Source organism: Tilletiaria anomala, assembly GCF_000711695.1.
Source record: "Tilletiaria anomala UBC 951 chromosome Unknown K437scaffold_12, whole genome shotgun sequence".
Taxonomy (NCBI): Eukaryota; Fungi; Basidiomycota; class Exobasidiomycetes; order Georgefischeriales; family Tilletiariaceae; genus Tilletiaria; species Tilletiaria anomala.
The window spans coordinates 23,490-35,947 of NW_013547010.1; the positions used below are offsets into that span (position 1 = coordinate 23,490).

Consider the following 12,458-nt stretch of genomic DNA (forward strand, 5'->3'; position numbering starts at 1 on the left):
TTTAGGAGAGATAGGAGTGCAGACACATGGTGGTGGCAACTCCAACATCGGCAGCACCGTGGGAAAGAAGGAGACAAACATTTGATGGCTCGTACCGCACCCAGATCCGTTCGAATTGTCCTCTTTCAGAGACCTCAATGGTGCTCCGTACAATGTAATGACTGCGAGGCTAGGTTGGTCGCTCGTCTTGCATCTCCACAAACCTACGGCTGTCGTGTTCAAAACTACCGTTGGGCGAATTACGTAATACATTCCATTGAGCCCTCGGATTTTCACGGCATCGTCCAGAATACCTCACCATGTGGTCGAGTCAGATGCTCGTATCCATACACTCAAGCACCTGCATATTGCATTCGAAGGCTTGATCAAAGTGCTGGCACCCAAAGATATCGCTTTACACCTCATCTGAACGGCAAGAGGCAGCAGGCAGCTTGCAGCCCATTCCAGGCGCAATGAGCGATCGCAGCTCCATGAACGACAGCAAACAGGAATGGTCAACATCCTCTTGGAGGAGCAAGCCAGTTGCGCAAGATGTGGTCTATCCTGATGCGGAGAATCTCTCCACCGTCTTACAGCAGCTCAAGTCTCTTCCCGGCCTGGTCACTCCAACGGAGGTCGACCGACTGCGAAAGCAGCTGGCTGATGTGGCAGATGGAAAAGTGCGCACTTGTCCCCGTGCTGTATCAGCTCCTTGGGCACACGATACTGTACCTGTGTGCTAATCCTTTTGTTACACCTGGTTACATGTCCGTAGTCTTTCCTATTACAGTCAGGCGACTGCGCCGAGCTTTTCAGCTACTGCAATCCCACCCAAATAGAGGCGAAGCTAAAGCTGAGCCTTCTCATGTCCCTGATCATCATTTGGGGTGCCCGTGTGCCTGTTGTCCGATTGGGACGCGTAGCGGGCCAATATGCCAAGCCACGAAGCAAAGCCACCGAGGTTGTGGATTTTGATGGTGAAAAGAAGGAGGTATTGACTTTCAGGTGTGTGCATTCCTCTACATTGATGGTGTTCTACTCGCAAACTGAGCTTTGCACACGTGTACTTCTCAGAGGCGACAACGTCAACGGCTTTGATGTTCGCGACCGCAAGCCGGATCCGGAGAGGCTGCTGAAAGCTTACTTCCACAGCTCTGCTACCCTTAATCACATTCGCGCTTCACTGTCGAGCGGCTTTGCAGACTTGCATGCGCCCATGTCCTGGTCCTTCTCACATGTCCGCTCTCCCGCCTTGCAAGCCGAGTTTGAGCGGATCGTCGAGTCTCTCACCGACGCGTTGGATTTCATGAAAACTGTAGGTGCAGATCCCGAGAGCAGAAGTGAAAGCGGCAGCTCACTGAGCTCTGTGGACTACTACATTAGGTGAGTGTGGCATACGTACATTGGAGTGTGCCTTCCCTGACATCCTTACCCACGTTCCTTACACAGCCACGAGGGCTTGATGCTTGAGTATGAGGAGGCTCTCACGCGTGTACAGAAACCCAGCTCGAAGGGATTACACTCAAACTCGTCCGCAGAGCGCGAAGAGAGAACCCCGTCAGAAGTACCGTACGTTCTGTCTGCGCACACCATTTGGCTTGGCGACAGGACACGACAACTGGACGGCGCGCATATCGAGTTCTTCCGAGGGATACGCAATCCGGTCGGCATCAAGGTTGGCCCCTCCATGAAACCGGACGAATTGGTCAAGCTGCTTGATGTCATCGACCCACGGTGCGAACGAGGGCGCGTGACGCTCATTGGAAGATACGGAGCCAAGAATGTTGATGCGCTCCTTCCAGCTCACATCCGTGCAGTCAACGCATCGTCTCACGCTCAGAGTGTGATCTGGTGCTGCGATCCAATGCACGGTAACACGACCTCCTCGCCTTCTAACCCGTCCGTCAAGACGCGGCTGTTCAGCGACATTGTGACCGAGCTCGCAAGTGCCTTGCGTATCCATCAATCCCTCGGCAGCAGGCTTGGAGGCGTGCATCTCGAACTCACAGGTGATATGGACGAGAACGGTTTCAGCGTGACCGAGTGCGTGGGTGGGAGCATGCAGCTGCAAGACCGCGATTTGGCGCGCAACTACCAATCGCACTGCGATCCACGACTCAACTATGAGCAATCGCTCGATATCGCTTTTCTCATCTCGCATTTCTTGCGTGGCCAGCGCCTCGGCAAGACCTCCGGTGCTTTCAGCCCGGCGCCCGCCAGCACCCTCGTCAATGACCAAGCGGGCGGCTCACCAAACGAAGAGCAGGACCAGATCCTCTCAGAGCTCGTCAAGGGCATCTCTGCTCGCCCGTAGATACAAGGCACTCTACAGACTCGGAAAAATAAGTACTTCTGGACGGAGTGCATTTTGCAATGGAATACTACATCTGGTGATAATACCCATGGCTTGGCTGCATTCCGTCCTCCGCATCCGGTATGCCAGGTCCGTAGGCAGCGGGAGATTCGCCATAGGCGTACATGGCGGCAAGAGCCGCGGCAGGCGGTGTCCCAGCCCCACTGTAAGGATCCATGTAGTGCATCTGCATGTAGGCGGACTGCGCGACGGCAGTTGCCGCATAAGGGTTTGTTGCGGCATACGGCGGAGCGGTGCCGTCCCGATTCAAGCGACTGGCCTCACCAACGCGGCCATCGTTAGCGCCGCCATACGCATAGCTGAGAATCGCAGGGTCGGCTCCTGAAACGACCGGCGTGCTGGCGTGATCGCCCGATCCGGAACCGGGTCTGAACTCGGCAACGCGTGCTGCGCTGGCTGGGATCGTGCTGGGCTTGCGACCGTGGACGTGGCTGTGACCCTGCTTGACGCGCTGTAAGGCAGGGCCGACGGCGGCATGCATGGCCTGATCATACGCCTCGACGCTGGGCGGCGTGCCTGCGTAGTAGGACTGCATCTGCATAGCCATGGACGATGGCTGCGGGTAGTAGCCGACAGCGAGCGGCTGTGCGCCTTGCAAGTCATACACCATGCCAGAGGCATCCATCGCAAAGCCTGGCGGAAGCATTGGCATGGCAGGCTGCAGCATCGGTGGAAGAGCTGCTCCTCTCATCGAAGGCCGGCTTGACATCCGTGCGCTCTCCGCCTGGCTCTGCGAAGCGTCATCGTGCTGCGGCGTACCGGCAGCGGGACGTTGGCCGTCGTGGCTCTGCGTTCCAGAACCGGATAACGACATAGCGAGACCAGAGGCCGCTGGGGAGCGTGCTGCAGATATGATGGTGCGAGCTGCCGAAGAGCCAGGTAGTCGGACCGGAGGAGTCATGGTAGCCGCTGCGGGCCCGCCGGCGACAATCTGCGTAGCTGCAGCCCTAGGATCAGCCGCAGCAGCTGCGGAACCTGAGCTGTTGAGCTTGACAGCTGCAAATCCGGGGCCTGATGGTCCTGTAGGTGCACGCAGAGCTGCCGAGAGACGGGCTGCGGCTTGCATTTGCGTACCATCCGGTGGAGACTGCGGCTGCGAATGCGGGTCCGATTGCGCTTGACCGCTGTCATTCTGCGCTTGTTGCACAATTAATGGTTGAGCAAGCGAGCCTAGCGCAGGGTGAGCCTGAGACTGAGCCTGAGCCTGAGCGGCAGGCGGAGTGACGGCTGGAGTCGTAACCGCGGCCCCACCGCGATTTTTCCGGCCCTTCGCTCCCTTGCCACCCCGATTTGCCCTTTCGCCTTGCTGCAACAGCACATCGAATCCATCATGTCCCCAGCGACCCTCTGGCGCACTTGTAGATGCGATGAGACCAGTGGCCTGAGCCGCAGCCGCCGCGGGTGTTGAGGCGGCGGAACTTTCCAGGCCTTCTTGAGCCAAGATTGGGCCATCATGCGCCGAAGCTGCGCTCTGATCCATTTCTGCAGATTGTGGCACCTTCTCTGGCGCAGCCGTCCTGTCCTCCTCCTCCTGCTTACGCCGCGGAGGCTCGACCCTCTGCCGGCGGAACGTCGTCTTGCCCTCGAGTGCATCGTAGTCGACATCGTCATCATCGTCACCCCATCCAAGTAAGCCTGATCTTGCCGCGCCGGACCCCTTGAAGTTCTTCCCTCTCGGCGCCGGAGGAGTTCCGCGGAAACCTCCGCGCACACCTCGAGTGACACCTGCTCCCCGCGGAGACCGCGCATTATGCATGCCGTACGAGGAAGGCCGAGTACCCGCCGGCGCTGCTCCACGGCCGGACTGAGCGTGTGCATCCGGCGGAGGCGGACCCGAGCGCCCGCGCCACCACCCGCTGAGCTTGCGCATGCTCCCATCCATAAGACGCTCATCGTGGCCCCAGAATTGACCGACGCGCGGCGTGAATGTTGGATCGCTGCTCAGCTTTTCGCGATACTGCTCTGCTGCACGCCCTCCGCCGCGACCACCGCCACCACCGCCTCTACCACCCCTTGAGCCGCCGGCCCCTGCTCCTCGTCCCATACTACGCGCGCCGTCCGCAGCGCGTGCCTGTTGACGCGGACTGCGGCTGGGCGAGTCTTCCCGAAGCGAAAATTGATCGAAATCTACCCCTTCGAGCTCAGCATCTACGGGGGCCTTGAATGCCCTTTCTGAATCGTCCGCTTCGAACAGCTTCTTTGGCGGCTTTTTGGAGCCTGCAATACTATTAGCTGCGCTTGCGGCTGATGAGCCCGCTTTGTTTGATCCGCTCTTGCTTTTCTTCTCCCCTGATAGCGCAGCTGTGCCTGAGATGGGAAGGTCGGACGAGACGATCGAGTCCCATGACTCGGGTTTGTCCTTCTTGGCCGATTGCACCTTGCTCTTTCCTTTCGTGGGGCCAGTGACGGGGTCTGCTGCTTCCGGCACTGACGAGATAGTGTCGACCGCCGGGCTTTCCGCCCTGTGCTCCTCATCTTCGAGATCCCCTTCACTCTCATCATCCCCGTCGCTAACGTCTTCATCATCAGAGCCCTCCTCCTCTGAGCCTTCGTCGGAGCTGCTCACACTTGACGAGCTCGCGTGGCCTCCGTCCCCGGGCCCATCGTTATCCTCTTCCCCTTCGCTCTCCACATGATCCCGGCCGTGGTTCCGGCGCCGCAAGAGTGCTGTGCGCCGCTTCTTGGGACGTGAAGCAGGTGGCGGAGAGGCAGCTACAATGCGAAGACGCAGGTGGAGTCATGAGGTCAGCACGAGGCGCACACGGATCAAGGCGAGGTGGAAGAGTGGAAGACTTACTACCTTGAGGTGTCTCGAGGGAGGTGTGAGCCTCTTCTTTCGGCTTGCTGCCGCTATCGCTGCTGCTGGAGGCGACGGGATTAACAGCCAAGGTGTTGGTCTGTTCGGTGGAAGGCTGTGCGGCGGTGGCCGCGATGGTATCGGTATTGCTCATATTGCTCGCGTCGGTTGTTCTATACAGGCTTTCACGGAAGGAGTGCACAGGGGTGGGTGGAAACAGAGATCAGGGAGATGCAGCGTCTCCTGCTTGCCTTTGAGGTATGCCCTGTGGAATCCGGCGAGAGGAAGCCTAGAGAGATGTTGGAGGTCGGACGGGAGAGACCTGACTTGCACCTCTTTACTAGAAACCGCAATGCCTTGTTGAAGAGAGCAGAAAATGGCGCACAAAAAGAAAGATTGCTGCCGCTGCCACTCTCGCTTTCTTTCTTTTTTCTTGCCATCGTGTATTCATGAACACATTCGTTGTCTTCTTTCCTTGCGTGTTGGCATCCATTACGGCTGTACTGATTGGAAGCTGTCATATTCCCTGGGCGTCGCATGCGTCACCTTGCGCAGTTTTGATGCGTGCAAGACACCGGTGCACACATTTCACAACTGCGGAGCACAGAGAAGCTGTCACCTTCGAGGCGGTACATGACGGCTGTGCGCCGGCATATGTGGAAGACGGGGTACTCGTACAGTCATCGGGCTTAGCCTACAGCGCAAAGCTTTATCGGTAAAAACGACATCAGTGCAGACACGGGTTCATGCGTTACGACCATGTCATCACGGGTCTTCATTGCTGGGACACGCTGCGGCGCAGTGGCAAGCAGGCTCCTGTGAGGCAGAAATCTCTGCAAGGTGCTGTGTCAAAGATGCGGCGGTTCCGCGGAGGCTGCGGGCCAGGCGTGGCATCACACTTGATCTCCTGCTGCTCGTGTTACACGTTCGTTGTGGGAGAGGCAGAATGGATTAACCCCGCGGCCGGGGTCCCTGTGGTCCCATCGCCTATTTCGAAGGCCAGCCCGAGCATGCTTTGCGGAACCGACTCCAGCTCATGCGCCAGGTAAGGGACGAAGCTCGGATAGGAATCGCCGTGCGCCTGTCCGAGGCACAACAGTCAGTGTGGATCTTGAAAGAAAGAAAGCGTCGTTCATGTGCCCAGCTTGTCTGTACGACGCCACCAACTCCATTGCCGATGCTGCCAAGCTTGGACTATTCATAGCCGACCCTCGCGGAGAGTCGTCGTCGGATCCGCTGAAGCTCGGCTTTAGCCAGATACATCGCCGGCCGCCAGGGACGGTGTCAGGCTGTCAGTTGCGTTTGGCCTACGCGATGGGCAGTCCGCGGTGGAAATGCTGACGCTCAGCTTGTGAACTATCAATTTGCATTTCGACCCAACCCCTTCAGTCAACCTCTGGGCAGTTCCAGACAGAGTGCAGCCATTCTCATGGCGAATGAATATACCTCGTTGAACGGTGTCCCAGAGCTAGATCGGGCAGCATACCTTAGCTGGTTCGGCGCTTCGAATTAAGTGCCCCCAAGGGCAGTATGATGGGCGTGGGCGCCGCTCAACTCTGCGTGCCGCAAACTGAAGAACACATCCCATGGCCCGTTTCGCTTAGTTGCGTGCTAGTAGCGTGTGGATATACAGCAGGAAGTGTTGCTCGGTCGATGCGCCCGCCCTCTCAGAGCGTGTATCGAAAGTAGATAGAGTCCTCTCCCTTTTGGGCGATATCCACGATCCGCCTCTCGTTTTCCTGCTCAGCCAATTCGCCCCGTTCATTCTCATCAGCAGCACCATGCTCGGAGTTCCGCTCTTCTGCCGCCTGCGCACGGTCGCGCTTCTTATTCACCCATGCGAGGTAGACGCTGGTGGACGATGCGAGGAGCACAGCGAAGAGGAGCAGGCCCGCTGAGATCCACATGCCTTTGCGGTAGTATGGCCGTTCATGCGACGGGAAGAGGCGCGTGCCGAGCAGAGGTCCACATTGGCCGATCGTGCCACTGCACGTCCAAACGAGTGGGTGGGGTATCAGCAGGGCAAAATGGGAAGCAAAACAATGTCGAGGCAACCCACAAGATGGTCAGAGCAACTACCATCAGATGAGAGCGTATCGACAGTGTCAGCATCAAGAAACTTGCCATTCTCGCGGAGTACATGTTTCCACCATGCCAACTCACATCCCTTTTTAGACTCGCCGTTGCTGTTGTTAAGCAACCACATATAGCATATGGGAATATACGTGAAGAGCGAGACCGTCACGAGGAACAGCACCCCGTACCTCTGCCAATTGCCATCCAAAGTAGCGAGCCAGAAGTATCCCACTGCTCCGAGGGCCGCAAGTATGGCGACAAATGGTCCGCGCAGCTGCACGCGGTCCGAGATCCGGACGATGCACACCGCCACGAGGAAGGCAGCGAGGTACAACGGCGCAGTCAAGCCTTGTGCCCGCAATGATGAGAAGCCGGCGCCGGACAGGATCGTGGGCAAGTAGACAGGAATCCCGCCGTATCCTACATTCACGATGAAGAACAGGATCGAATTCATGTAGCACAGCGGATCTTTCACTGTGATTAGAGACCAAGATTCAGCAACCCAACCTGTTCTTTCGCATCTTAACAAACGCCCATTGCTACTCACGAGCCTTAAATGAGTGATCCCAATCGAAGCTCTTTAAGAATCTTTCCCTTTTCTGTTCATCATCCCCCGTCATCACCTTCAAGTCTTTTTCGATGCTAAACAGCCGTGCTCGCAGAATGTTGCGCTCCTCTTGGGTTAGGAAGCGCGAGGCCTCGATTGAGTCAGGAAGGAGGAAGAAGATGAAGACTGACATGAGAAGCGTTGGTGCAGCCTCAATTATGACTGGGGCAGCAGGGCAATGTGTCTCGCGTCAGATATTTTGGCGATCGATGGGCTTGAGCTGCAGCCAATACCTTCCACTCACATAGCAGGCGCCACGGTGGAACGGCAGACTTAGTTTGCACGATGCCGTAAGCGAGTGCGCCACCGAACGCAGATGCGATCGCACCGGCCGTGGCGTACCATGCGAAGCGGATACCGATTTCTGTGCGTGGATAAAAGAAGCCTGCGAGTGACCGGAGGAGAAAATGTGGTCTTATCAGTAAGGAGATTGCTTGCATAAGCTATAGAAAAGATAACCAACTCAGGTAGAGCGCGACACCTGTGCCGAAGCCGGCTTCTGCTGCTGCCATGAAAAACCTAGCCGCCTGATTAAGGATCCAAGGAAATACCATGAATCTATCAGCATAGCCGTAGCTTAAGATATCTGTCTTGCGTATTCTACTTACCATCATGCTGCTCCAATTGAAAGCCGCCGCTTGTAGCATGCTCGCGAGCCCCCAAACAAAGACACAAGCGCTCATGTGCACATGTGGTGGGAGGATTTTGTATCCGAGCAGGAGAAATTGGAACAGAAGGTAGGCGACGTAGAAGATGGTTAGAAGCCATTGATATTGGCTGTCGGACATGCCGAGGTCGCGAGAAAGGCCAGCCGTGTTGGCGTTGCCAATGTTGGAGCGATCGAGGAAGGCTAACCCATAAGTGACAAATCTGATACAAGAATGTACAATCGTCGCTTGGAGTCAGCGTCGCCATGTGACTAGCTTAAAACAATCGCGAAGCCCTATGCAAGCCGACTCACATCAGCGGCATAATCCTAATGTCCAACTTGCGCCTCGCCCTGCACTCTTGGTCATCTGACCACCATTTCCGCGAAGCCCATTCGTGGACTTCCATCTCCTGCCGACGGTCTGCGTCTTCCTTCAGTTCGACTGCGTCCCGCGTCGATTCTGCGCGACCCTGGTGGGTTATCGCGCGATGCACATTGCCGTCTGAGCCTGTGGCGGCTGTAGCCCGGGCACCGGCGGAAACTTCCTCAGACTTAGAGGAGAGTTGGCGCAATGTGGCCCCTGGAACAGCCTCCTCGTCTACGGCCATATCTCAAACGCTGCGTTCCAAGCAAATCGCGGCGCAACTTCACTTCTCACAGTTGTTGGACAGTTAACCCTGAATGCGGCAATCTACCTCGCCAGTTCCGGCTCGGATAATATATATATCAGCGAGGATAGCCATGGAGCTGCTGCGAGCGTGGGTGGTGAAAGTAAGCCAATGGGCAGAAGTGCATAGGCAATATACGAAGGCAGATGAGTCTGAGGAGCGTACAGCTGCATATAGCGAAGTGGTGCACAAAGTGGGTAAGAGGGGAAATTGCTGGTGAATGGGGGGCCCATGTGGCGACAAGGCTAATCACTTTGTCACGTGATCATTTCCGCCCTACGCTATTGTTCACATCGCATCCGCGACATTGCCGATCGCGCTAGAATGCTGAGATCGAGTAGCCGCAATTAAAAAGCCTCCTGGGCATGTCGCCGCTGTGGCTGTCTCGGCCGAATAGCATTCGGTGCAAGTGATAGTATGGCCATGTCGGAACGGAGCCCCAAGGCAAGCCACTTCATACGACAACTGACACCATGACGTGGAGGCAGGAGGTCACGGTCAACTGTCAACTGCAGTTGCTCCATCCAGGCTACGCTGTGAAGCACGATCTGTTCTTTAACTTGCTAGCGCTTCATTGGTTCAGCGCTCTGCGAAAGCACCTCGATAGCTTCTTGGCCCTTAGCACTCGCAATACGCAGAATCCGCGCGTGCCTCGGTTGCGAGAACAAGGGAGTAATTCTGATCCCAAGCGACACTTTCGTTCGCAGTCTGGCGCCCTGGAAACTCGGAGCCCGGAAGATTCGCAGATCATGTCGCTCGACTCTTTTGTCACCTTACTCGTTCACGACTCCCACTCGCTGAGTGGCTGGAAATCGCAGGGTAGTAGGACCGAGGCAGACAGAGTAACCTCCAGCCTGTTGGAGCTATGTGGGGATGGCGAAGCTACGCTCGTCGGCTCTCCCTCACAAACAAAAGACGCACCCATCAAGGCCGCCGATTCTCACTCCATCGCTGACGAAAACAAAGGGGTCACCACCGTCATCCTACGCTCGGGTCCACGAACAGACTGGTGGCGCACAGCAGCTGGCTGCCATCCCGAATCGGACGTCAACCGCCGCACGGGTCCCAGTTTGACGCTCCACGCCGACGCGCGCGTCAACTTTACAGCAGGCGTGTGGATCCGTTGCGGGGATTTCAAAGAGCGATTTCAGCAGGGTACGCTATTTGTACATGCTGGTAGCCTGAGTCAGATGGTGACTTCGCAAGGCAAGCCGGCTCAAAACGCTAATTGGCTCAAAGTAGGAATCGAGAGGGAAGGAGATGATGAATTTCTTGGGTGCGTTCGACATCCTCTTGCCCGCTTCTTTGAAATGGAGGCTGACGATTCGATTGCTGCCATCACACGGTACCAGATCGGTCGTGTGCAGCCCTTACTCGGATTGGGCCATCCAAAAAGCGCCTGTGCCCCCGTCTGCCTCACCTTCAACTTCTTCAGCAGCATCACAGAAAAGACACTGGATATGGGTGCAAGTCAAGCGCCACGGACCGGACGTCACGATATCTTACGCAGTCTCTCCACCATCTGCTTCTGCGTCTCACACGTCCGAGGCTGAGGCACCGCGCCGCATGCCATCAGAAAAAGAACTAACCCTGATGCGAGAGGTGAAAGGATTCAATGTTCGACTCGAAGACGGCAGTGTGCCAGATTCGCAGAACGACGCTGCATTCCAAGAGTGGAGAGTCGGGATCATGACATGTGGTCCTCTGTCGGAGCACACCGAGGCGATATACTCTGGCTTTCACATGTGCATTGATTCGTGAAATAAGGGCCCCTTGCACGGCTTTGCCTCGGTCGGTGTAGAATAGGTCGATGGTATTCCATGTCCTACGTCTCTGCAAATATTGCCCAGACACCCCACCAATTGCCCTTCTCCCAGCCCGAGCACTGTCGCTTGACGAACAGCTTTGACGGATCGGAGCCTGAGTACCCCTCGGCGTACAGGGAATCAGCAAAGGAGGCAGCAGCGGAGGCGACGATCTCCTCGAGCTCCCCTTCCTTGAAGAGATGATAATCTGCACAAGGCCCAGTCATTGTCAAAGCGCAAACATCTGATTAGCTTCTCGCTGAAGGAGAGATGTTGGTGCGGCGTGCGACTCACATCGTTGGTATACCGGAGGTGCCTCGTCCAAAGCCTTGACTTTCTCGTTCTCACAATCGGCTTTGCTCGCTTCCTTCCGCTTCGCCTTCCTTCCGCTTCCTCCAGTCGACATAACCCATGGCACCAGTACATCTTGCGGTTTTTCATCCATGACAGGCTGGTCATTAGTCATGTCTCGTTGGATTGATTTCGGAACTTGTGATTCTGCTGTTGCTGCTGCTCCGCTTGTGCTGGTATCGAATTTGCCTGCACGCCGTCCTTCACCGCGCTGCTCCATAGCCCATGCATAGATCATGAAGCGCCCGCACCCCGTACCGAAATCGAAATCGTGCTGGGCTGCTTCTGTCCCGCTGGACTCTTGGTCTGTCCCCTCGTACTTCTGCTGCTGCTGCCGTTGTTGCTGTCGTCGACGCGGCCGCACGAGCCTGATCATCTCCTGTACAGCGCATATACGCCGCTCCCGCGTCGAAAAATGATGGATCGTCGCGATAGAAATGGCATAGTCCATGCATTGCGGTCGCAGTGAGGAGGAGAGCGCATCCGCTACGGCTACTTCATTCCGCGCTCGGAGGCAGCATGGGCGACTCTGCTGTTGTGCGTCGAAAGGATGTTCGGACGACGAGGCATCTGCACTGGTCGTTGAGTTGGAGTTGAAGGCAGCAAGCGCTACCAGCTGGTCGCTCCGATCGGAGCCGACGGTCAAGATCTTTCCCTTGCCCTTGCCTTCCAGCTCACCATGAAGCACCGAGGAAACGGGAAGATACTTGCCGTTTCCGCAACCGAGATCAGCACCGACGCTGCCCGGCTCGAATGTATCAAGGAACGCTGGCACAAGCGGCCATGGCTTGTACCGCGTCGCTGAGAAGTGCGGAGCTATTGCGTTGTATACCGTGTGTACGTTTGCCTGCTCGTAAGCGACGGCATCGAAGGTGTTTGATGCATCAGGGGTCGAGGCGGCTGTTCCTTCTGCAACTGCGGCAAGAGCAGGCGGCACATTTGTCAGAGAGGCCGGTGTCGGGTCGGAGAGCTTTCCTGTCGAAGCGGACATTTCCGCACACCCCGCACAGCTTGTGAGCATCCACTGCGCAAATTGACCTGTCTCAGGCGCGCTCCAAGCAGCGAGCAGCCCATGATAAAGGAGGTTGAGGACGTGCAGGAAGCATGGGCTGATGACCTTTTTGTTGTTGACAGGCCAATCCGCCGATTACC

The 12,458-nt window shown here is 56.6% G+C and overlaps 5 protein-coding genes across 5 annotated transcripts; 2 read left to right on the forward strand and 3 right to left on the reverse strand.

Moving 5' to 3' along the window:
- Positions 1 to 339: 339 nt before the first annotated feature.
- Positions 340 to 2,371, forward strand: K437DRAFT_254394 (DAHP synthetase). Its single transcript, XM_013389616.1, has 4 exons — positions 340 to 659; positions 755 to 984; positions 1,054 to 1,362; positions 1,429 to 2,371. Exons 1-4 carry the CDS (start codon positions 453 to 455, stop codon positions 2,291 to 2,293), a joined length of 1,611 nt encoding a protein of 536 aa, XP_013245070.1. The 5' UTR covers positions 340 to 452; the 3' UTR covers positions 2,294 to 2,371.
- Positions 2,331 to 5,445, reverse strand: K437DRAFT_254396 (uncharacterized protein). The gene is made up of 2 exons (XM_013389617.1): positions 5,151 to 5,445; positions 2,331 to 5,065 (listed from the first exon to the last, which is right to left on the reverse strand). Exons 1-2 carry the CDS (start codon positions 5,302 to 5,304, stop codon positions 2,361 to 2,363), a joined length of 2,859 nt encoding a protein of 952 aa, XP_013245071.1. The 5' UTR covers positions 5,305 to 5,445; the 3' UTR covers positions 2,331 to 2,360.
- Positions 5,446 to 6,673: 1,228 nt separating this feature from the next.
- Positions 6,674 to 9,301, reverse strand: K437DRAFT_254399 (MFS general substrate transporter). Its single transcript, XM_013389618.1, has 8 exons — positions 8,795 to 9,301; positions 8,442 to 8,703; positions 8,297 to 8,360; positions 8,078 to 8,218; positions 7,774 to 7,995; positions 7,314 to 7,700; positions 7,210 to 7,225; positions 6,674 to 7,136 (listed from the first exon to the last, which is right to left on the reverse strand). The coding sequence occupies exons 1-8, from the start codon at positions 9,088 to 9,090 to the stop codon at positions 6,818 to 6,820; spliced, it is 1,707 nt and encodes a 568-aa protein (XP_013245072.1). The 5' UTR covers positions 9,091 to 9,301; the 3' UTR covers positions 6,674 to 6,817.
- A 371-nt stretch (positions 9,302 to 9,672) lies between these two features.
- Positions 9,673 to 11,004, forward strand: K437DRAFT_254400 (uncharacterized protein). Its single transcript, XM_013389619.1, has 2 exons — positions 9,673 to 10,426; positions 10,503 to 11,004. Exons 1-2 carry the CDS (start codon positions 9,900 to 9,902, stop codon positions 10,909 to 10,911), a joined length of 936 nt encoding a protein of 311 aa, XP_013245073.1. The 5' UTR covers positions 9,673 to 9,899; the 3' UTR covers positions 10,912 to 11,004.
- On the reverse strand, positions 10,825 to 12,380 carry K437DRAFT_254401 (uncharacterized protein). Its single transcript, XM_013389620.1, has 2 exons — positions 11,250 to 12,380; positions 10,825 to 11,163 (listed from the first exon to the last, which is right to left on the reverse strand). The coding sequence occupies exons 1-2, from the start codon at positions 12,295 to 12,297 to the stop codon at positions 10,976 to 10,978; spliced, it is 1,236 nt and encodes a 411-aa protein (XP_013245074.1). The 5' UTR covers positions 12,298 to 12,380; the 3' UTR covers positions 10,825 to 10,975.
- Between the last annotated feature and the right edge of the window lie 78 nt (positions 12,381 to 12,458).

Bases quoted from the DNA above. Each gene is read 5' to 3' on its own strand.
- K437DRAFT_254394 (XM_013389616.1), top strand. From the start codon at position 453: ATGAGCGATCGCAGCTCCATGAACGACAGCAAACAGGAATGGTCAACA. The intron at 660-754 runs GTGCGCACTTGT...ACATGTCCGTAG, and splicing joins CTGATGTGGCAGATGGAAAA to TCTTTCCTATTACAGTCAGG. The intron at 985-1,053 runs GTGTGTGCATTC...TGTACTTCTCAG, and splicing joins AAGGAGGTATTGACTTTCAG to AGGCGACAACGTCAACGGCT.
- K437DRAFT_254396 (XM_013389617.1), bottom strand. From the start codon at position 5,304: ATGAGCAATACCGATACCATCGCGGCCACCGCCGCACAGCCTTCCACC. The intron at 5,066-5,150 runs GTAAGTCTTCCA...TTCGCATTGTAG, and splicing joins CCTCGAGACACCTCAAGGTA to CTGCCTCTCCGCCACCTGCT.
- K437DRAFT_254399 (XM_013389618.1), bottom strand. From the start codon at position 9,090: ATGGCCGTAGACGAGGAGGCTGTTCCAGGGGCCACATTGCGCCAACTC. The intron at 8,704-8,794 runs GTGAGTCGGCTT...TTCTTGTATCAG, and splicing joins ATTAGGATTATGCCGCTGAT to ATTTGTCACTTATGGGTTAG. The intron at 7,701-7,773 runs GTGAGTAGCAAT...CTCTAATCACAG, and splicing joins GGATCACTCATTTAAGGCTC to TGAAAGATCCGCTGTGCTAC.
- K437DRAFT_254400 (XM_013389619.1), top strand. From the start codon at position 9,900: ATGTCGCTCGACTCTTTTGTCACCTTACTCGTTCACGACTCCCACTCG. The intron at 10,427-10,502 runs GTGCGTTCGACA...ACACGGTACCAG, and splicing joins GGAGATGATGAATTTCTTGG to ATCGGTCGTGTGCAGCCCTT.
- K437DRAFT_254401 (XM_013389620.1), bottom strand. From the start codon at position 12,297: ATGTCCGCTTCGACAGGAAAGCTCTCCGACCCGACACCGGCCTCTCTG. The intron at 11,164-11,249 runs GTGAGTCGCACG...GGCCTTGTGCAG, and splicing joins ACCTCCGGTATACCAACGAT to ATTATCATCTCTTCAAGGAA.